The 22,804-nt window shown below is 45.1% G+C and overlaps 1 protein-coding gene across 1 annotated transcript in view; it reads right to left on the reverse strand.

Moving 5' to 3' along the window:
- Positions 1-427: 427 nt before the first annotated feature.
- Positions 428-22,804, reverse strand: part of FAM131B (family with sequence similarity 131 member B) — a 31,933-nt gene continuing 9,556 nt past the window's right edge. The window contains exons 2-7 of the mRNA XM_072850953.1: positions 8,140-8,249; positions 6,654-6,689; positions 3,990-4,083; positions 3,197-3,394; positions 2,728-2,871; positions 428-2,298 (exon numbers count right to left, since the gene is read on the reverse strand). Of these exons, the coding sequence (XP_072707054.1) occupies positions 1,754-2,298; positions 2,728-2,871; positions 3,197-3,394; positions 3,990-4,083; positions 6,654-6,689; positions 8,140-8,249 (1,127 nt within the window). The 3' untranslated portion in view covers positions 428-1,753. The remainder of the gene's footprint in view (positions 2,299-2,727; positions 2,872-3,196; positions 3,395-3,989; positions 4,084-6,653; positions 6,690-8,139; positions 8,250-22,804) is intronic.

A 22,804-nucleotide genomic window follows, 5' to 3' on the forward strand; every position in this document is an offset into this window, starting at 1 on the left:
CTTTCTCTAGCTCATCAGATCTAACATCTGATCTAAACCCATGCTTTGCTGATGCTTCCCTGCAAGAGGTATTGCAATTAAAACTCAGCATTTGGGTAATCTCTGCTGGTTCTGTTCAGTCCTCTAGCAAAATGATAGCCTCGTACAATTTTTTTCTTTTGCTTTTGCTCCCGTTTATTTTCTGGTGAGAGCTTGAGAGCAGACAGTTTGTTCAATTTCCTTTCAAAACTCCTCCCCACCAAAAGGAGGTCTGTAGAAACATGGCGAGGAATTGCAAGAGACCAAATTCCCCCTAGTCAATGAACCATATTTTTTTAACAAAAAAAAAAATAGAACCCGTACAAATAGGGAAACTCCTGATATCAGCTTTCTCCACACCTAAAAAACAGATGGGAGGGAAAAAGAAACAGACCAAGTACTGAGCATTATTTACATTGCTTGGGGGTAGGAAAACAAAAGAAGAAAATATAGGCAGGAAGAGGAAATAAATAGGAGGAGAAAACTTCCTCTCACCCCTTTTCCTCCAGCTACATTTGGCACTGCAGAAGGAGTGGCAGAAATGGGAAAGGTGCAGTATTTCTGTTAAGTGATGACTGGGGTACAGGCCTTTCCCACTATTAACGGCTTTGTTAGGAACACTTACCCAGCAATATAAAAAGGTAAAAAAAAAAAAAAGGCAAAAACTGAAAACTCCAATGTAAACTGGATATCTGTGATCTCATAGCTGTACACACTGTTCCTGGATCTGCTGCCTACTCTCTGGGTCTCCCCATACTGCTGGCAAGGGAAAAGACGGAAGGATACAGCAGCAGCACCAAGATGGACATGTTCTCAAGCCCCCTGCAAGAGTCAGCTTTTTATGACTGTCTCTGTAGCTGAAAATGTCCTTTCCGCTGGCATCCAGTGCCCAATGCCAAAAGGACGCACCACTCTCGCCAGCTCCTGGGAAGGTAGAAATGTCAGAGAGAAACAAATAAATGAAAGATTAGAAAGAGACCAAAGCATGAATATCTGAGAGCAGGGTTAGATTCGTATCTGCATCCATTCTTCCATGCCACAGTAGAGCCATGTGAGCCATGCCCACAGAGACGCACTATCTGTACTGTAGCACAGCCCATGCCCACAGAGTGCAGTTTGTATCCATTGAGCCTACAATTTCATATCAAGGTGCTATTGAGGATCTGGTTACACAGCGCATCTTTCATCTCAGTACAGTCAGTATTGAATACAGCCTCATCCTCAGTATAAGCCACAATCACAATACTAGTGCAATCTATATTTGTAAAGCCATATCTTCATTTTAAACCAGTTTATATTCATATATTCTATCACGACCATGTCCACAGAGCAACATCCATTCTGCCAAGATGGATTCTAGCCGCATAGCCACTCCCTATACCAAGCCTGTCTCATCAGCCACATCCCCAGTACCAGAAGAGTTTGTATCCACAGCCAAGACTTCGTATTAAAAAGATTTAGAAATGATTTACCAATCCAGATCTCTCCAAGCACCTCACATGTGTTGCCCAGAGCAAAGAAAATCAAAAATATGTGTCCATGGTGGAGGGCAAGAAGAGGTCTTCATGTGTCAATCACTTTGAGATTTTCCTCTTGTTTAAAAAAATAATTAAATGTCACGAATGGAAGGTGTGTCTGCTCGGAAGTATGGGGAGCTGGAGAGAAGAATCCCTGTCATTTCATTCCTTGCCACCCCTCTCCTTGTTCAGCAGTGATGAGAACTTCACAGAAAGCATCAGTTGTTTGTTTCTCCCTCTTCCTCATCAAAGGACTGCACCCCAGAGGAGGTGACATCTGAGACTTTGCGGCTCAGTGCAGCATGTTCCATCTCCTCTCGAGGAGACAGTGATTCCAGGTCCCGGCACACTGCATCATCATCCTCTGGAGAGGGCTTCTTGTTTAAGAGAGGAGCCTTCTCCAGCCGTGGGTTCCCTTCATCCTCAATGTGGTCCTCCACGTATGTGCTGGACTCAGCCCCACCCCCACCCTGAGCAGTCTGCAGGGGCCACACATGGACCAGCCCTGTGCTCTGGATGAAGTTCTGCTCCTGCCACTGTTGCTGCAGCTGTTGCTGCTGGAGAAGGCTGCTCTGAATCAAAATGCTTTCCTGAAGGTTTGTCTGGGACTCATCAAAATTCTGGCCTAAGTAGGAGCCAGTTGCTGGGGAAGCGATGAGGGACTGGTCACTGGTCTCCCAGGCATCGGATGAACCTAAGCAATACATGCCCTGCGAGACGTAGGAATGAGGCCAGCTGTCATACTGCGTCTGGGCCATATGCTCTGCAAGTAAAGGAGGGAAACAACACGCAGTTAGACACTCTCTCTAGGCCAAGCTGGCTCATTCAGATAGCTTGTGTGCCTGTGCATGGCACTGTACTGTACAGGCTAGATAAATCCTTTCGAGGGGAAGACGGTGAAGAGAAAAGGCAGCTCTAGGCAGTAGGCAGATGAACCTGGTTATACCCACAATTGACTGCAAGAGTTGGTAGCTTTCCACAGGTGTGCCCAAAAAAGGCAAAGGAACTGGGCTTTGGAGCCTCCCTGTTAAGATTAGATTCCTTGGACAGCTCCACAAATAGGTGATGCCTCTGCTAGATCCCAATCCCAAAAATTGAGGCTACAGAATAAAACAGGGTAGAGGGAAAGAGAACAACATGACAAGAGCAGGAAAGGGGTGTTTCAAGTTTAGCGAGAGGCACTGGAGCTCACCTTGGCTCTCCATTAGCTCCTGATAGTTCTCAGAGTAATTGCCTGCTGGGTTCTCTTGATTTGAGTTTACACTCACATCCTCACCATCCATGGAGGACCAGGCCATGAGAGTTGCCTCAGAAATAGCAAATTGCTCCATCACTCCTGTGCCAAAGGAGACAGGGAGGGGAAGCAGGGATGTGTGAAAGTCTCCACTTCCCACCACCCTCTTTAACCTCATCTCTTGGTCACACTGTCCTACTCTTCTCCTATCTCAGCAACACCCATCACCCACAGTTGGCCCTCACCCTCTCCACTTTGCATTCCATTGGAAATACTCCAGCCACAATCTCTCATCTCCTTTGGCCATCTGAACCACCCACAGGCTCTCCTGAGTGTGTTCTTCAGGTTCCTGCACTTTAGTCTCTCATGGATTCTGCTCTAGGACATCCCAACCAATCCAATCCACATGCCAAAAAGTTAGCACTACCTGCAAGGAACCGGGCCTCCTTTTCACCATCACTCAGGTCTGAGTAGGCATCAGCGTCTTTGCGTGCTGTCTCATGCGTGTGCTGCTGCTGCTGGCTGTTACCTTTGCCCCAGCCTTGCCATTCAATCATGTGAGCCACACGACCTTGGCCCATAGCCGTTGGCTTTGTGACATGGTCCTTCATGCTGCGAGATATCCCTAAGGGGCCAGACATTAGAAAACAAGGAGGGGCTATTACACAGCTCCAGGGTTGTCTGCCATGCTGTTTACCTCCCTTGGAAGTGGAGCTTCTCCCCTCCTTTCCTGACAGGGTTCAGGCCTTGGGTTGGGTGTCTCCCACCTTTCACTGTATCACTCTCCAGCAGAGTTTCTCCATCTTTCCTTGGACTGGCTCTCAGAAGGGGGAAAAAGGGAAACCCCAAATATGAAAGAACATTTCTTTCCTTGCCTAGAATCTATTTAGGACAGAGTTGGGCATGAAGGATGAAACCTGGAAGTGAACAAACTAAGAAATAGAAAATGGGGTTAAACCCAAGACTGAGAGAAAGCAATTGAAGATGTCTGAGCTGGGGTGCATGGTGAGAACCCAACAGGAGTAAGATAAATTTCTTTGAAAGGGCAACAGCTAAGAGATTTCTGTATCTAGAACCATGGTGGTGGAGACTCCTCTAAGGCCTTGAAAGGCAAGAGTCAGAAAGGAGCATCTGGGAGAGCAACAGGGAGATATGGGAAGAGGCACAAAGGCCTGCGGAGAGAAGCTGCCAAGGATAAACCCAAATTTTGAGGACCTCACCAGAGAAAGATGACTTAGCCAAAGCCCCAATCCCATAAGCATTGGAGTTGCGTTTCAGCTTGGGGAGGATGGAGGTCGTATCTTCCATGGAGAGCTGAAAAGAGAGAGAATATGAAGAAATGATATACAGGAAGGAGAAAAAGAAGTGAATTGAAGTGAGAAATCAGTATAAGTATTCCAGAAAGTAGGGGGAAGATGAGGAGCAGAAGCAAGCAACAAGAAAAAGAACAAAAGAAGGGAAGGAAAAATTAGAGTCTATTTAACCAGGACTGGATATTGCAGTGTTGGGACTGAGTGAGGCAAGGTCAGTGGGAGAGGCAGAAGCAGGCTGTGAGAATCCTCCCTTTGGCTGCTGCCAGTCCTCCACAGACATGCTGCACTGTTCCCAACTCTTTGTTAGAGACGCAAGACATGGCTGATGGACAATTCAGAGAGCTCACAATGGGGAGCTGACAATGTGATAGGCAAGACACAGTAATGCATCATATATGCATCATACTACAGATATTAATTATTCTATGTTACTTTTGGTTTTCATTTCTTCTCATATGGTCTTAATAAAATTAACATGACTGTATCAGTGATGCGTCCTGTTTCAAGCACCTACAACTACCTGTAAAGAAATGAGGTCTACAGTTCTGCTTAATTCCCTTTACTCTCTTCTCTATGTTCATCCTCAGTCCCTGAATAACAAGGACGGGAAACTATGGAGACAGGCAGCAGTCACAAACGTCATCATAAAACACAATCCCTCAAGACGAATTCATCAGGCTTCTTCAGAGATGCCAGGCATTGCACATGAGGCTTAATTTTCACAAGGGCTAAACAAGCATTGCTTCTGCTCTTCATTTCAACCTCTCTGAAAATCAAGTCCACCATGTTTTAAACACAAAGATACTCAAAAGTAGTGACCATGACACTGGAATTTTTAAATCCTGACATGAAGCAAGCATTTGGTCATAGGCACAAACCTCACAAAAGGTGAGAGGAGCAATAACTAGGCATCAAATAGTTGGAGGCAAAGGAAGGCTTTGTAACGATGTTGAACTGCATATAATCCCAGTCAATTCCCAAAATATGGGACGTGAGTTTCTCTGGAAACCGAGTGTAAATGCAGCAGCTAAGGCATCCTGTAACTTTGGAGCCAAGAATGTCTGTGTGTAACATGTGAGGTGAAGAAATCAGAAAGCAGGGGAAGAACAGTAAAAAGTGAAATGTGTAGTTGAGAACACAGCCTGTGTTCCATGATGCATTTCCTTTGGTGATGAAGCTGGTTGAAGAATATCCATCTGTGCCCCACTGGTCATTCCTGCCTGGGTGCTGCTGTTCAGTATCCATCCATTTGTTTCAAGACAGTCTGGGGGCTGTGCTGTGAGCCACCTCATGGAAACGGTCCAGAAAAGAAAGTAAACTGCAGAAGGTCTCTACCACTACAAGGTTGGAGAGCTATGACATGAAGGCAGGAATGAATGGGAAGGGAAGGAAATTCATGAGCCAGCTTTGATACCAAAGATCTACAGAATTACAATGAGAAAGAGAAAGAGCTGCATTATGAAAGACCTCCATGGATTCAGAACGGATTGGAAAATGGGAAACTGCAAGTAAGGAAACTGTCTTCTACTGTCTTTAAGGAAACATGTATTTGTGTACCTTTCTTTCAGCTAGACAGAAGTGCAGTGAGGAAAAACATGACAAATTTCTTCTAGACGGTTGCTGCATGCACCATAATTTTCCTGCACAATTTGTTTCTCTAACTGAGCTTAGGCAAAAGATCCCAAGCCATAAGTGCCACAATGAAAGAGATGTCAGTAGGGCAAGGGTTAGTTAAAAATATAAGTCCCCTTGATATTCAGTGGCCCAAGTGCTTTCAAACCACAGAGAACCAGAAAATGACAGCCGTTTAAAAGTTTTGAAAGTATCTGAAATTTGAAATTGCTTATACTACCAAAAATGCGGCTTCTTATCCTGCCTTTCCAAGTGTACAAAACTATCAAAGCTAATTTATGTGAACACATTTTTTAAGTCTCCAGAGCAGAAAAATAGTTTGGTAGCACTAACATGCATTATTCCCTTTTCAGGATGCTGTTTTTGCATTAGTGAAAAAGAATAAAATAAAATCATATTTTTTCATGGCATAGGTATTAAGAGCAACAAGGAACATGTGTTATTAAAATGTTCGCTTGTTTCTTCTTCCACTTGTTAACTGAAGTTAACTGGTGCTGATCATCTTCCCCAGGGGACATTAAGAATTCTTTTACTTCTGTATGCAACTGAAAATGAGGGATACATTTCTCCCAAACTCCTGGAGAAGATCAAATGATGCTCTAATCAAAGACTACTGATTTTTTAAACATGCTGGACAACACCATTTTTATCTAGCAGTGCCCAGAAATCTCAAAAAGAGAACATATGTAATGACATATATTTGTCTCAAAGAGGATAAATGCAATTTAATAGCCACCTGCAGATCTAAATACCTGCCAGACAGCAAAAGACCCAGAGGCAAACAAAAATTTATCACCATCCTCTGAATCTTAGACAATTCCCAGAATTTCAGTGGCACTAAAGACTTTCAGTCATTCTGGTCTCCACTGTATCCAACAGCAGACAAATCCTGGTCTTCCTATGGCTAGAAATTTGAACAGTGGTGTGGCACATACTCACATTGATACCATCCCAGGAGAAATCTGTCCGTGTTTGCTAAAGAAAGCAAAGAAGGACATCACATTAGTGTAACAAACAAGTCGCAAACAGCCATGCATCTCTCTAGTAGTTTGCCATAATCAACAGCCACTGCTTCATCTGATGTATTAAAAAAACTTGTGTCTTTCAAGCTGGTTTCATTCCCTGCTGTTGATTGTGGTGTCTGTAGGTATCACGGTGGTTGAAGGTTCAATAGCGAATAGGATGATATAGAGAGTAAAAGAGAGAAAAGCAAAGGCCTTTTCATAAGACTCCCCTTCTAACAGCTCTTTGCTAAATGTTGCAATGCTGGCACCTGTGTGGGAGCTGCATTGCTTTGAGGCTAACACAAGGAGGAGCTACACTACCTATGTATTTTGAGTATAATACAGCAAGTTAGAATTGTTTTCTGCTGAAATTATCTTCTCTTGTAGTCTTTCAGTTTGTCCATTCTGACCCACTTTCCCCTTGCAAACCAGATCCATTTCCCATATGAGCCATTACAATACCAATTCATAGTGCATTTCCTTCAGCTGGGAGGACTTACATCTCAATGTCTTGGTTTTGGGATGTGGACACTCAGGAAAATTTAGATTAATCAATTACACCTATGGTATGCACTCACATAAATCAAAACATTCACTGAGGTATAGTTTATGCTCATTGACTTTTAGATCTGCATTTGATTTAAATTAATTTTCTGTACAAGGTTGGGCCCCACAATTTCCGCCAGGATTCCATTAAACTCCAAGTTTCTTGGAGTTACCTTCCAAGCCAGCAAGGTATAATAAGGAAATAAAAATACCTATACATTAGCACTTTGTAAGGTTTTGCAAATTGTATGTTATTTGTTAATGTTATTTGTGAACATTATTTGTGATTCCTCAAATATTATGTGTTTAAAATAACTTTGATCTTTTTATTAATCATGACTGCGTACCCTGAACCTTACAGATCTGAAAATTCAGGTATCTAAGATTGCAGAAGCTGCAATAATTCAGAACAGCAAATGAACCAGCTCTTGAGATACTGCATGGTAAATCAATTGGCAGTGAGCTACTAGTGAATACATCCCTAAAAATCAAAATGGAGACAAATGTGTTTCTTCAAAAGATTTTATGGCTGTGGTGCAGAAGCTGGGACAGACATAGTGTTGGACATTTCAATTAATCCATTATTCAAGGAATGCAGACTTGTCAAAACTGCCACAGTTTTTTTCATGTTCTGTTCCACTCCAGTCATGAGTGGTCACTTTCATTTGCAAATTCTTACTCACTATGGATATTCTGAAGGGAGTGACTCAACTCTATTCAATGCAAGCCAAACTGCGCAGATATGGAAGTCTGATCCTCGCATGCACACTGACATTCTGGTCCTCTCCCAGGTGATGCCCATGAAGCACAACAACTCAGAAAGAATTGAAACTTTCTGATCCCCCTGGGTAAGTGGGTCTGGGACAGGCACTCACCTCAGTGGAAGGTCGATGGAAGCTGCTGCCATGCAGTGAACTGGTGCTGTCCATATTGATTTGGTCCACATCTTTCAGTCCCTTCCAGTCTACTGCAATCACCTCATTTCCTATGGGAACACATCTAGTCAGGCTTCTAAATGCCACTACAATTTGTTCTAGCAGTCTTATGCCAAGTCAGGTCAGCATACAGGAGAATCACTGAGTTTAAGGCCACAATAGCCTTAAATCAGACCTTCCTATTTTAATCAGACCACCTGTACATCATCAAATATTATATTTCACACAGTTACCTCCATATGAAGACCCGTGATTTGTGTTTTTCTCAAGCACAATGTATGCTTGGCTAAAGCACAGCTCCCCAGAAAAAAAGCATCTAGTCATGATGTGTGACTGAGAAAGAACCAATTCTTCTGATATTCTGTTCCAATATTAAACCATCATCACTTAAAAAGGCATTTCTCCTTTATAATTTGAATTGGTCTGACATCAACTTAGAGCTGCTGGTGCCCTTGCTTTGCCATTCTCAGCAAGATTAAAGACCTTTTTAATACCTGCCATTACATTTCAGGAAAGTTATTCATACACTTACTTTTCTTCTTGACAAACTAAACAGACTGAGATCTTTAGGTTTCTTACTGTAGAGCATTTTTCCAGCCCCCTTAATAAATCTGTGTCTCTTTTTAAAAGACATCTCAAATTTTTCAGTTCTTTCAAATGTGGACATAAAAGCATACACAGTAATGCAGGACTGCTCTCACCCATTCTGCTAATAAAGTTAAAACTTACTTGCTGCTCCTCGTCACATTAACCCATTGTGCCATAACCTCGCAGTAGATTCTTACATTCAGCTGTTTGTTCACTCAGATCCCTGTGCACTTGGCTCAGCTTTCTGGGATTGTCACCCATTCAAAAGCAGAGTCTGTGCCATTTGATTTTAGATGCATTTTAATACAACTTAAAGGATCAAGTAAAATTAAATATTAATAACATAAAATAGAAATTATAAAAATTAATTAAGATAAAATTTAATGTTATTAAATAAGATCAAATTGTAATAAAAGTGAAACTAAATGCAAAGTAGCACACTTTAAATAGTCAGCCAAATAACCAGGACTGCTCTGTGTGACTGCTCTCTCCAGATAGCTATTTACTGAACATTCAGCCTTTGTGCCATCCTCAAATTCTGTTAGAAGTTATTTGCTTCCATGTCGTGGAGGAAAAGGTTGCACTGTGTTTAAAACTGAGCCTTTTGGAACCTGGCAAGGAATATAGCTCCCAAAATGATCATCTGTTCCTGGGATCAATTCAGCAATCTCTAGTCTATTTGAAATACATGCCATTGACTGCGAATGGTTCTATTTTCATTAGCTTTTAGCTTTTTATTTACTCTTTATAGCAAATTTCTTCTCCACAGACATCTGCAAATCCCCTTGCTCATTCTAGCAGCTCTGGCACATTTACACTAGTTCATCACTGCACTTCCCGGGTAGAAATGAGATGCTGTGCTCTGCCCTACACAGGTCTGCAGGAGGCATGTAGGCACTATGGATGGGAAGCCAGAGTCACTCATCAGCTAGAATTCAAAATGCAAAAAAATTATTTGGTTCCTTAAAAAGGCTAAACATGGTGAAATGAAAACCAGCAGAAAGCAAATACTATTTCAGTTGGTGTCCACCACACCTTCACATCTCATCATCTTCTGCTGTGTAAGAAGATCTCTCTTTCTGAAAGAACCAAAGCTTATTTACCCCTTCACACTTGAAGTATGTTTCTGTTCATCAGGATAATTAGAATCAAGTGCTTTAATAGCATCCCCCATATGCCTCTGACTAGGCTGAGTAAAGTTGCAGGGAACTTAAAAGAAGAAGGAGGTTCCTGTACTGTATGCTACAAAGGTGAGCACAGAGGTCAGACAGAGCCAGACTTCAGGAGGAGGCAGGACATGGCTATGATGAGCGTGACAAAGACCACCTTTCAAGGTTGTGATCCTCTTGACTGATTTTCTTGACAAGCACATGCATGCATTTGGCCTTAGTGAGCTCAATTATTTATTTCTAATTGTGATTGTTATTAACCACAATCAATTCATAAGCTATCAGTGTAGAGCTGAATTTGTGCTAAATTCTTATCAGATCATTTGACTCCCATCTGCAGGCATCCCCCTTCACAGGGCATCATGTTGGGTTGTGTGATAAAAGCTCATCTGCACACCCACAAAGGAGCACAGAGAGACAACAGCAGGGGGGGAGCCCAAACAGCACCCTGCTGGGCTGCTCCCAGTCCCATCACAGGAGCCATCAGCCCACCAAAGGCCCATCTCCACATGCCCAGAGGTGCACAGAGGGACAATGGCAGGTGGGAATCCAAATTATGGACGCACAGGAAGGGACACCCTGTCCGGGCTGCTCCCAGGGCTGTCCCAGGAGAGCCTCAGCCCCAGGGCCCAGGGGAAAGCCCATCAAGATGAGTCAGGGGGAGTGTCTTTCAGAAGAAACTTCATAACTGAGGGGGGCGGTTACTGCCTAGGGGTATGGGACCCATTATGGGATGCAGGAGACGAGCATTTGGCGATTGCACTAGATTTCTGTGATGTTTAGGGGAAGAACCAACGGCAGGGAAAGGGGCGAATCTAGGTGATTTGGGGACAAACAAATGTGAGAAAATAGATAAAGGGATAAAAGGGGCTGGTAGCACGTAGACAGGTTGCTGATCAGTACGGTTGTCTAGCCATTCCCTGCACTTGTTCTGTGCAGTCTGTCCTGTCTTCTTCTTAAATTCCATTTCTAACTACTTTCTGGCATGAATGATGCTCTATTCTGGGTGCATGAGTTTTGTGATGGAGGTCAAAGTGCCAGGAACTAAAGAGATCGGAGTGAGTGAAATCAACTGGAGCGAGTGAGGGCGTGTGAATGCATGTGTGATCACCAGCCAAAATGAAGGTGAAGTGATCTGGGTGCCAGATGTGTGCCCCTGAGGGTGAGACCACAGGGTGAGTTGGCTACCAGAGTATCAGGGGAGTCCCAGCCACCTGTCACAGATCTGTGTGTGTGTGTGTGTGCATGTGTGTCTGTGAGTGAGGGGTCTGTAACAGCAACTGCAGTGGGGCTGTGGCCTTGGGGGCTACTATGTCCAGGTGCCAGCAACTGGGGAGACTGGGATCCAGGAGCAGCTACTGGGCAGACTGAGTAGCCCTGCTACAGGAGGGATCCATGCTGTACATAGTGGATCTCCATTGTGCTCAACCAGAGACAGGAGCAGGATGAGACTGTTGGCGCTGTTTGTGTGAGTGCTGAGTGTGTGTGTGCTGATCTGTGTGGCTGGCATATATGTAGGTATATGTGTTGCGTATGCTTGTTTATGTGTATGAATACTGGGAATACAAGCTCAGCCTGGCTACTGGTTGCGCCTGGGGACAGGGAGCTGCAGCAGCCTTGCCTCTGTTGGGCTGCTGGATTCACCCCTGCTAGCTCATAAGGGCACTTGAAGGTGTGCACCAGAGCTTCCCAGCAGGTCTGGAGACATCTGCACTCCCAGGCCTCAGTAGGCTCCCAGGGCTGGGCTGCCAAGGCTTTCTCTAAATCCTGTTATGGCAGGTCTGGATGGGACGGGCCCCTCACTCCCTCTGGCTGGGGAGTAGAGCTGCAACTAGCCCACCCTGAGCAAACACTTCTTTTATCACTGCATAAAGCCTAGGCACATCATTGCTACCTTCTACCCAACCTTTGATTACCTTTTGGCCTCCCCATTTGACAGGAGTTTCTTTTCTTTCTGTTTTGCTTTGTAAAGCTGTGGCAGACTGCACTACCACCTATCGGACTGGCCATCCTGAGTTCGGCAAAGTGAGAGAGGGAGGTTTGGGGTGTGCTTGGATTCAAGCGAGAGGGGCAAGGCCTTAGCGGGCCTGCTCATGGGTTGCCCACTCCTAGCATGGCTGGAGACCTCTTAGGTTTGGAGTCCAAGCAAACCTTCTAGGGCTAGCAATATCTCTGGCAAAGGGAAGTGCCTGATAGACCTGTGAAAAGCCCAATTGCCAGTCCCAGCTGGCAATCAGCTTTAAGGTTTGGTTGTGGCTTAGAATCAAATACTGTAAGCAGTCTCCCTTGAACAGGGAAGGGGTAAAGGGGAGAGGAAAGGGGCACTGCCAGGAAGTGCAAATCTAGACAGGGCAGGTATGGGAAGGAGTGGAGGTGTTGACTGTAATCAGGGTGAGCTGAGGAATCAACAGAAGTCAGTGGGAGGATGAAACTGGAGTTAGAGCAGAGCAGAAGCCTGCCCCTGCGTGCTGGGATCCAGTTGCCTCTTCCTGTAGAGGCAGCCCCTGCTCTTTCCCCCCATCTGCAACCCTTCACACTAGAATGGGAGGGCTGGAGCATTCCTGCTGCAGAGCTGATGAAGACAGTGATGCTGGAGAGGCAGGAGACATGCCACCACTCCAGAGCAGAAGGCAGCTGTACAGAAGCCTTCAGCGCAGGTAGCAGTGTCATGCCTGTTTTATCTCTGCTTACCCTAGGTCTTTTTACTGTACTGTCAGCTGTTTCTGAGGATACAGCCATGGCCCTTCTGTAAGTCTAGATAGACATCCTGGCACACAGTGCAGAACAGGCTGTGAATGCACTGCAAAGACTCCCCCAGCCAAAGAGAGAGAGACCAACCTCAGGGAGTCTGGTGCTCAGCACATGCGACTTGACAGCCCCCAAGTTTGGCAAATGACACTCAACCTTTGCTCTCAATTCTGCTAGCCCACTGACTGTGGAAAATTTTAGTACTATTCTGGCAGATGGTGGCATCAAATAGTTGAAGAATATTAACATCAAATAATTACTTGTCTCAAAGTCCACACCTGTTCTGTAATAGTAGAACTAAAGGCCTATAAAATGTATTTATTCCTGTTTTTCTCCAGTTAAAATATCTCATCTACCTAGACAAGGGAAGAGAATGAGTAATATGTGATCTTGCATGCACTATAGTCATAAACACTGAATAATTATTGAAAAATTTTGGTCTAAACAGTTTCACAGGTACTAAGAAAGAACGAAATATGTTGGGAAAAAATAACTCTTTTTTTAAATGCTTTTAAATGCAATAATATCTGCTGAAGAGTTACAACATCACACACTGTGGTTGAAAAGGAAATCTCTGGGTTCTAATTGGCATTGGGCCTGGGGCAATGTTACTTCCTCTTATTGAAAGTTGGATAAAGGTTAGTGGGTTTTTTTCTCTTCTGCTAGAAATAGCAAGAGCAACATTAATCCACAGACATGAAAGATCAAACTCTGCTCTGACAGATGGAAGGAAAGAAACATGGAAAATGAGAAAGAAGTATGGACAGTGAAGTGGGAAAAGAGGAACTGAAAGCAGTACATCATATTTTAGTATTGTTTTTATCCAACCTCTGGTCAACCTCTTTCTCCCTTGAGTTAGTATGCTTTTTTTTCTTTTGTAATAGTATATTTCTTCTCCAGTATAATTTCTTTTCTCTTATCCATCTTCCATTCCAGCTTCTGCTAATCATCATGACTATTCCATTTGTAATTCTACCATCAATCATCTCTTACAGAATAGTATTTGCTCCTCTCCATATACAGCTGATAAGCATTTAAAAGCATAAGTGGGTCATAAAGCTAATTTTAAAGTGGAATTTTTACAAACACATGGTACTGAATTTCTCATTGAAATGTTCTGAAATGAGATGATGAAAGTTAAAAGATAACTGAGTTTCTGGTTTCCTTGTCATTGTTTCTGTACGGTGTGTATAGAAAGGATATAGAGGGCTTTCATTTTAATTGAACTTTTTAAAGATGTCTTGATTTTTAAAAAAAAATTATTATTTGTTTGGGGGGTTTTTAATATCATAAATCCCATCATTGCTCTGGAAGACTCAGTAGATGACTGAAGAACAAGTAGGAAGCTAATTACGTGAAGCAGTGAGATAAAACCAAAGCAGTTGAAATAAATCAATACATTAAGCCATACTGTTTGCAGATCATGGTTGCTTTGTATTCTTAACACAAATTTGATTTTAAAAGTCTGACAAACACTCATTAGAAAAAGATGTCTCCATCACAACTGAAGTAATGTTCCAACTCAAGTCCTCTAAGCCGTTGAGGGAAAAATATCATCCCTCTTTCTGTTACAGAACTGTTAAGGTAAAAATCAAGACTTATTTTTAAGTCGGGCCTTTCTAAATAACAAAGATGAAAAACATTTAAAGAGGAAAAAAGATGGGGGAAAGAGAATACCCTTTTCCCCACTTTTTTTTTTTTTTTGAGCATCATAACTTTGGACTCTCCGAAATTAGAAAATGTGTGTACTAAGCATTCCCAAGCAATATGAAATAATGACCATTTTGATGAATGCACTGGAAAAATCCAATAAGCAATCTGGATGACTGTGTCCCACCTTGCTGATCTAATATTACTACTTTTTTCCTATTCAGTAGCTCATTTTGCCACATACTTTAGTTCATCATGGAGACACAGAATTTCTTAGTTGGACATATTTTCAGTTTCTTTGCATTTCTGTGATCATAGGAAATTCACCTTGTTTTCAATTACTTATTACTTAATCTAAACAAGTCCATTCTCCTTGGGTTTCCTCTTGACATTTTCTCAATTCCTATTACCACCATGTATTCATTGATATTATATTTGGTACCTGTGCCTGTATTTTGTTCATTTAACAAGGTACATGCTTGAATCAGGCATCTGCATCTATGCAGAAGCCTTTAATAATCTATTTTGTTGTAACTTCTGTGCTGGATGCTAAACATCTTCTCTAATTTGTCTTTTTATTTTGTTCCACACTAAATAGACTAATACAGTTTTAGAGTCTTTAATTCTATTTTATCCTTCCTGACATGATACTGGTGAAGATGTACACCATATACCAAACAGGTATTTGTGTCAATTGCTTTCTGATGTGTCATGCCAATTAACATAAGAAGAAACAGATTAATTAAACAGTGAATTTCCAGCACCGCTATTATCCACTGTTAGCAAGCTTTCTTTTGTTTCTCAAGTTTTACTTTCCAGCAGAAACAGTAGAAACATTATCGTTTGATATTGGTAGCCAATGTTAATGTTGGTAAAGACCAATATTTAGAGTAAATGATTCAATTATTCTTTTCCATTCCCTTCTTCTCCCTGAACAACTAAGAAAACAACAAACGTAATCGCAGTAATTATGATCAGTTTTTAAATTGTTCTTTGCCTGATATCAATTTTCATGACACTCGTGGGAGTGTAGTATCTTTGTCAAACACAACATCATCATGTCATGTCAAACGTGGTTAAAATAAAAGCAGTTGAAGCTACTGGGAAGAACTGACAGATGGATAGATAGCATAATCATAGAAACCTTTTCCTTCCCTGCATGCTTTACAGAGAGCCATTCAAAGCTAGCCAAAAGGTCAACATCAAGGAAAGGAATAAACCTCTGTCAGGTGAACTGTCCCTGAGGTGAACCTCAAATGGAAGCATTCCAATTCTCCGAGGTAAAGCTGAGAAATCAATCAATCAGAGTTATTCACATAATTGTCTAAGTATTTGAGCTTGTACTGCATGAGGAAACATAGTAATCAGTTAGCTGCTGTTGGCACCTACCAACAGAATCACTTGTGGAAGATGAACAGAAAAAAGTCTGTTTTCATGGATGAGGTAGGGCTGAAAAATTTGGTGCTCATCAAAGCAGCGAAATGTCTTGGTCTCCACAAAACAGATGTCTTGGAAATTTTTGATCAAAAATGAAAACACCTACAGCTCTGATATGTCTGTAAGATTAGGAATCAGATGGGCAGTTCTCAGGATCTTTGCTTTGGATTTGGGTAATCTAAATTTTTTTCCAGACCATTCTGCCTCTTTCTGCAGCTGGGTCCCTTTTTAGAGCTGTTTAGGAAATAGAATTAATGAACAAAGCTCCAACAGCAATATTTTTCTTCTTGACTGGAAACACCTTCAAACCAATACTAAAGGCTACTGCATGCCATGTCCTCGCAACTAAAAGGAGATGAACGGAGAGCCTAATGTTAGACACAGACAGTTCTGTTCTGAGAAGCACTCATGTCGTTTAAGCTGAGGAGGTACTGCAAAATGAAACACATCCAATTAACACAATTTAAAAAAAAAATCTCAAAGCCCTGTCTCATTTGCAGAACAAGTATCAGCCAGTGTGAACAGCGGCAATGGGTTTATCCTCATTCTTCACTGCTTCTCTGAAGTGCAGAGAATGTGTCTCCAGGGGCCTCATTCAGCACAGCAACTATGAAAACGCCAATATGAACCAAGGTAGCAGCCTTTTTTTGCTGGCCTATAGCCAACATTACAGAAGTAATATGCAGCAGGCAATTTCATATATTGCTCTCCATATGTGTTTAAATTTTAATCTCGGTGGCCAGCATGTCACATGGGCACTGTCCTAGAGCATAAGAATACCATTACTTGTGACATGTATGTCCCGTAGTATCACCTCTACCAGTGGGGAAGAAGAACCATCCCCAATACTCCCCAGGAGCCAACCGTCAGATCACAATGCACCTTTCTCCCTGAACTCCCTTCCCTGCACCCTGGAGCAGGAAGAGAAAGGTGTCACTACCACTGTTGCCTCCAGAACTACTGCCATCGCAGCTGCTGCTGCTACCTCCATCCCCACTTGCAGCTGGAACATAACCCTGCACAAAGGAGGAGCCCAAGGGCTCTGAGGGCCCTGCCTGTCCCCCATGTCCACCTGGTGAAATAGGGGCCACGCTTCCATCACATCCTGCTGTCCTCAGGTTCTGCAATACACCAAGGGACTTGGGGAGGGAACAGCATGGGGCCTTACTCCCGCTCTTTACCCTTTTCCTTCCTCTCCCTGATGTTACTATACATATGAAAAACACATACAGATGGTCCCCCACCCTTCCTTTCCCCCAGGCTCTCCCATTCACACCATAGCCCTCACAGGCTCCCTTTTCCTCCTCAGCACCTCTACACATTTTTCATCTTCTGTTTTCCTGCCCCTGCCTGTCCCTGGGCCAGCCCTGCTGCACACCTTGCCCCATGCAGCCTGGGCCACTTCCCCTCTTCCAGCCCCCCTGCACACTCCTGGACCCTCTCCCAAGCATTACCATAGACAAATTACCATAGACCACAGGCCCTGCCTGTGTGGAGACGCTGGGACAGATGGAGGAATGGAGGTCCCTGACCCCAGGGACACTCTCAGTCCCTCTCTGTGGGGTGGGCAGCACCGCTGCCAAGGTGATGTCAACAGGCCAAGGTGGGACTCCACCACTGCACCTCCGGGCCCACTACCATTCCCCAGCCAGCAGGATGAGTCGGAGGAAGAAGCAGAACAAGAGCCTGCTCAAAACACCAGCACACGGGGGCAGCGGCAGTCTGTCAGTTCCAGGCTCCACTCTCCTCACCTGTCCTCCCCCTCAGCTGTGAGGTATCACTCTGGCAGCCCCAGAGTATACAACCACATGGCTACATCCTTCTCTACCACAGCCACCGCACATTCAGCCACAGTCCCCATCCAGCATCTGGTTTTGGAATAGCAGCAATGGTCAGAGTCAGCCAGGAGGCACCGAGACTGCTGCCTCCCTCTCACCACCCTCCCCAAAAACCAAAGTGTGGGATTTTCCAGAGGCGGTGATGCCCTAGGCCATGACAATGACCTCCAAGCCATAGTAGATTTTCTTCCTGGCAACACAAGCCACTCCTTGGGAGGCAATGGGTAAAGGGCTCACAGGGAGAGGCTCTTCAGGGCTCTTCATTCTCCTCAAGCCCCTCCAGGTGCTGGGTGTAGAGGTGATGCTAATGTCTGTTCACCTCTCTTCCCAATGCTACCCTCCTCATTATCTTCCCCTTGTTTGCCCTGAAGAAGGTGGTATTTCCCATCAGCTCTCTCCTGCAGGGCTGCAAAGGACAACTCCCTCTGCCAGAGGAGAGTCCCCATCCAGACAGTGGGGGCAGGACATGGCATGGAGAGCTGCAGAGTCCCTTATCATTCAACATCAGGAATCTTCTTGTACATCCACAGCTCCTCAGGGGACATTCAGGGCTTCCCTTGCTGAGCCTGGGATACTTCTGAATTGACTGCTTTCTGGCCCAGGAGGGGGTCATTAGCCCTCCAAACAGTGAAGGATGGAAGTGGTCACAACATAAGCAGATACCCACGCCACCTGCGGGAACCCCACACAGGAAGGGATAGGGCTTCTTACAGGGAAAAATTGTTACCTCTCATGCCTCCTTCCTCTGTGCATTATTGCCTGGAGACCCAAACCCTCTCCAGACCTTGTGGACAGATATGGAGAGCATACCTGTGGGCCCAACATTTCCCATCCCTTGAGAGAAGATAGACCTCCTCCATATCCCCAGAGGAGGCCACTTCAGGCCATGGCTGGACCCTCAAAGACCGCCAAGAGGGCAGGGCTGGCCACAACTAGCTGGGAAGAATGGGACTGTTGCTGTCATTCCTCTGTGAAGGTCCAAGCTATGGGATCTCAGAATGGTTCACCTGTCTTTGCACCTTTGGTCACTCCAGTCAGCACTGAATTCAAGGTCCTTGGCCGGCAGGGGGACAGGCCACTATCTTTGATGAGACAGGCTCTACCTGAGGGACTACTTCCTTACCAATCCATTCTTTTCCATGCGAGTGACCCAGTGCAGCTGCCAAGAACGCCTTGGCTCCCTTCAGATGTACAGGCCAATGAGGGAGAAACTGTTCCCAATCCTAGAAAGCCACCAGCAGGGCTTCAGAAGTCCTCACCAGAAAGAGCACCACAGATCCCTAAGCAGCTGGGGAAAATGACAAAGACCTGCTGGCACAGAGACTGCAGGGGCTGAGCTCACCAGGCAGAGCTGCCACCACTGGGTGCCCAGCCCTGCCCCTGATTGCCCACCCCTGTACCTGTCGGGGTGAGGCCACAGCTTACTATCACAACCACCAACACCTCCACCCCTAACCCCACCCCACAATTTTCCCTGCTGCCCCTGAGGACATCCGCAGCTACATAGAGCAACCTTCAGGAGGTGCTTGATGTTCATGAGGCCCCTCTGATCCTCAAAGGGCTACCCCACTCCCTCTGATGCTTGTCCTTGCATCAGGGGGAGAGTCGTTGCTCTCTGCAAGGTGCACTGGCTGGGCTGGGGACCTTTATTTAGCAGGAAAGGGACAGAAATGTCCCAGTCCACAGGCTGTTGGGCACTACAAGGACCATGGGCTCACACAAATCTGCAGGCTCCTCAGACCTGTCATGCTGAGGAACAAGCTGTGCCACCTGCTGAATACTCATTGCTCTGGGAAGAAGATGGAGCTGACCCTTGCCGTGGCAGATTACAACCTCATCTTCATCAGTGAGGGCCCTGTTCAAGGAGGGAAGGGGACCCAGGGGGCAGAGCGCTTCCCTGTACCACGGGGACCACAGCTCTGGCTACAGAACTTGCTGGTGTACAGCACTGTTGGTACCCCTGGCACCACCACTGCTGGCCAGCAGGATCCTCACCCCCCTTCTCTCTCCCTCCAAGTGAAACAGCTCAAAATCCCATCATTAAACCTCATGGGATGGAGGGAATGTCTCTGCAAGGGCTGGGTATTCTCCTTGCTTTGGGCAGGAGGGTTCTCCATTGTGTTCTTGTGGGAGATCTTCACCAGTCTAACTGCCAAGCCTAGTTGCTGCAGTGGTAGAAAAGCATGGTCTACTTTAGCTGCCTCATTGATAAAGTCTCATGCCATTACCTCTGGTGGAACAGCAACCTTTTCACCTTAGAAATGCAACCCAAGGTGCTGGAAGTCACTGAGGACATGCCTGTCACCTGATGTGCCTTTCACTCTGTATAGAATGGGGGTCAGTAATCCAGTTGATGTCTGTACCCTAAAACCAGGCCCAGAACATTTATAATTCTTCTAGCTGATATTTGCCACCTTTGTTGGTCCGGTTTCTCCCAAGTGCTATTCCGTGACAGGAACTTTAAAATATCCCACTGAACTGCACTGGCAGGGGTAGATATCAGGCCACAGCACATGTCCATCAGAAGATCATGCCGTGGTGTGAACTCCATACACCTGACCATGCTTCCTCCATCTGAACCTCAGTAGCAGAGCATAAGCCACTCCTGGCTGAATGGCATCTGTTTCACACAACAACACGTTGTAAGCTTATTCTTCTCACATCACCATCCATGGTGCTTGCCACCACCTCCAGTAGGATGAGGCTGGCCTACCAATAATTTAAGAACCTGTTAAAGAATATGAGCTGTATAGCAGCTTCCCAGGACCTCTGGATCAACACGTGAAAGAAGAGCTATCCTTTCCCTCGTCCCGAAGGTGCTAGAAGGTAGAGTAGGAAGTTGTGGGCCAAGTTCTTCTCTTACAAATACATGATAGCACCAAGGCAGTGGAGGAATGTGGCAGAACAAACAGGATATTTTCAGGCTGGAGAGGCTGGCTGCCCTCAGGAATTCAGTGGGTGCCACATGCAGCAGGGCAAGCTCTGGGTCCTGGAAGAAGTTCAGGTCCAGAACACCATTGCCTGGTTTCAGACCCAGCTCCTTTGGGAGATGGATCATGGCACTTGCTCCTTCCAGAAGTGAGGTGACAAAAACACATTGCTTGCATCCTTGCAAAGGGTACTGCTCCTCACGTTGGTCCAGAGCAGAGGCAAGAAGGAGGAAGGACTTTATGTGCAGCCCACTTCTGTTTGGATAAGATTGATTTCTGCATTTGCCGTGCTCTGAGCAAAAGTACCCAATGGTTGACCAGGACTCACTGGACCTCCTTCCTACTGTGGCTGAGATCTCAAAAACTCTCCACCACATGCCGAGTAACAAAACTCCAGGCTCTCCAAAGCTGCCAGGCTGAGCCTCTCAGGAGTAAAGAGCTTTACCTCTCATGAGAGAGAGGCATGAGAGTTCTTCTGCCAAAAAAATTGGGACCTTTGCAAAGGGAGGGACAGCTGCACAGTATTTCTCCTCAGCACAGATTACAGCAAAAGCTATAATGTAGCTAAAGTCTGTGCTGGTGTATGTGGTCCACCCAGACCAGAGCCACATGATTCCAGTCCAGAGCATGAAACTGTGTATGATCTAAGACCACAAAGAGACAGTCTGTCATTAGGTCTCCTCCTCCTGGTCTCCCAACCAGGCAAAAGTGTTTAACAGAATAGGTAATGGCTATTTTATGGGGACCCTGAGGCAACTCCATGGGGTTTCTCCAGCAGCTGTGTACAACTGCAGAGTGCTTCTTCAAGCTCAACAAGGTCCTCTTGGCTTCAGAAGGGGAGTGAGTCAGGGCTGTGCTATTCCAGCCATTGCCATTCCATCACCATAGAGTCCTTCCTCTGTATTGTCTGTTAGGGCATGATGGGCTGGGTGCTCACAGAAATAAAGTTATATGTGGTCATGTGGGTTTAACCCTGCTGACATGCCTCCTCACAGTCTCGTACCTAGAAGACCTGGGACACACTCAGAACCCAGAAGCTCTATGGAGTAATCAAGTCTCTCATGATCACCAGCAAGGGGAAATCTCTCTGTTGAGCCCCAGGTGAATAAAACTCACCTCTGTGTGCAGGCAGAAACCTCCTCACTGCATGGAATGATTGTCCCTGCAGCATCACTAAAACCGGGGACCACTGGGTCAGTGGGTTTGGGTCAACCCCACACTGATTGCCTGGTGCACAGTGTAGAACACCCAGATTATACCACCATCTCTTACCTCAGCCAAGTCTCACAGGAGGGTAGCCCCCTCCAACACCTAGCTCCGTGGAGCTACCTCTGAGGCCTTGGCCTGCGAATCCCTGTCCAACTCACACATCACTTCAGTAAGCTTTGAACAACCAGATAACCTCCCTTGAGAACACCTCTACACATTCATACATCCATTGCTCAACTTCCTCACCCTAACACACAGTCACAATACATGGTTGTAGGACCACTCATTGTCAGGAGAGAATGAGGAACCTGATGGCCAGTTTCTACTCTAATCTAATTCCATGGACCACTGGGAACATCAGCTGGAAAAATCCTCCATCAAGCAGAATGCACAAGTTTGTTCACAGGACTCCCTGACTCATGTCTCTTATGCAATGAGAGGGAGACTGGCACCTCTGTACATCAAGCATGCCAGTCTTCTGACTCCTCCAGAACTTGTTATGGCTGCACTTCTCACATCTTTACTTGTACAGTTCCAACCCCAAGACCTAATAAATTCTGGGCCCTCTTTATCAACTTCCCCGTTTCTCACCAAGCTGGCTATCTCCAGCTCCAGGACGAGGAAAACCCAAGATCCCAGCAACAAGTGGTGGTATTTCTATTCCCTTGTTCTGGGCAGGGCATCACTAGGCAGCACCCACCAGTCCCTGGATACCACGGAAATACAGGGATGCTCTGCTCACTGTTCCTCTCTGGTTCCCTATTTTTCTGGTTTTAGCCTGTTAGTCTTTACCCTGTTCTCTTTTCTTATTTTTTTCTTCTCCCCCACCCCTCCACCCCTTCCCCACCCCAGTCATTGTCTTTTTTTCTCCCTGGTTTCTTTTCTTCACTCTCTTCTTCTTTTTGGGGGGCAGTGGGAAAGTAGGCATTTAGTATTTGTTTGGGATGGATATCAGCTTGTCCCTAAAGTGGGAGAGGATGTGTAAGAAAGAGTGTAAGAATAGGGGAAACAGTAGTGGTATTTTCCCAGAATACTT

This window comes from Ciconia boyciana, chromosome 1 (genome assembly GCF_034638445.1).
Source record: "Ciconia boyciana chromosome 1, ASM3463844v1, whole genome shotgun sequence".
NCBI lineage: Eukaryota > Metazoa > Chordata > Aves > Ciconiiformes > Ciconiidae > Ciconia > Ciconia boyciana.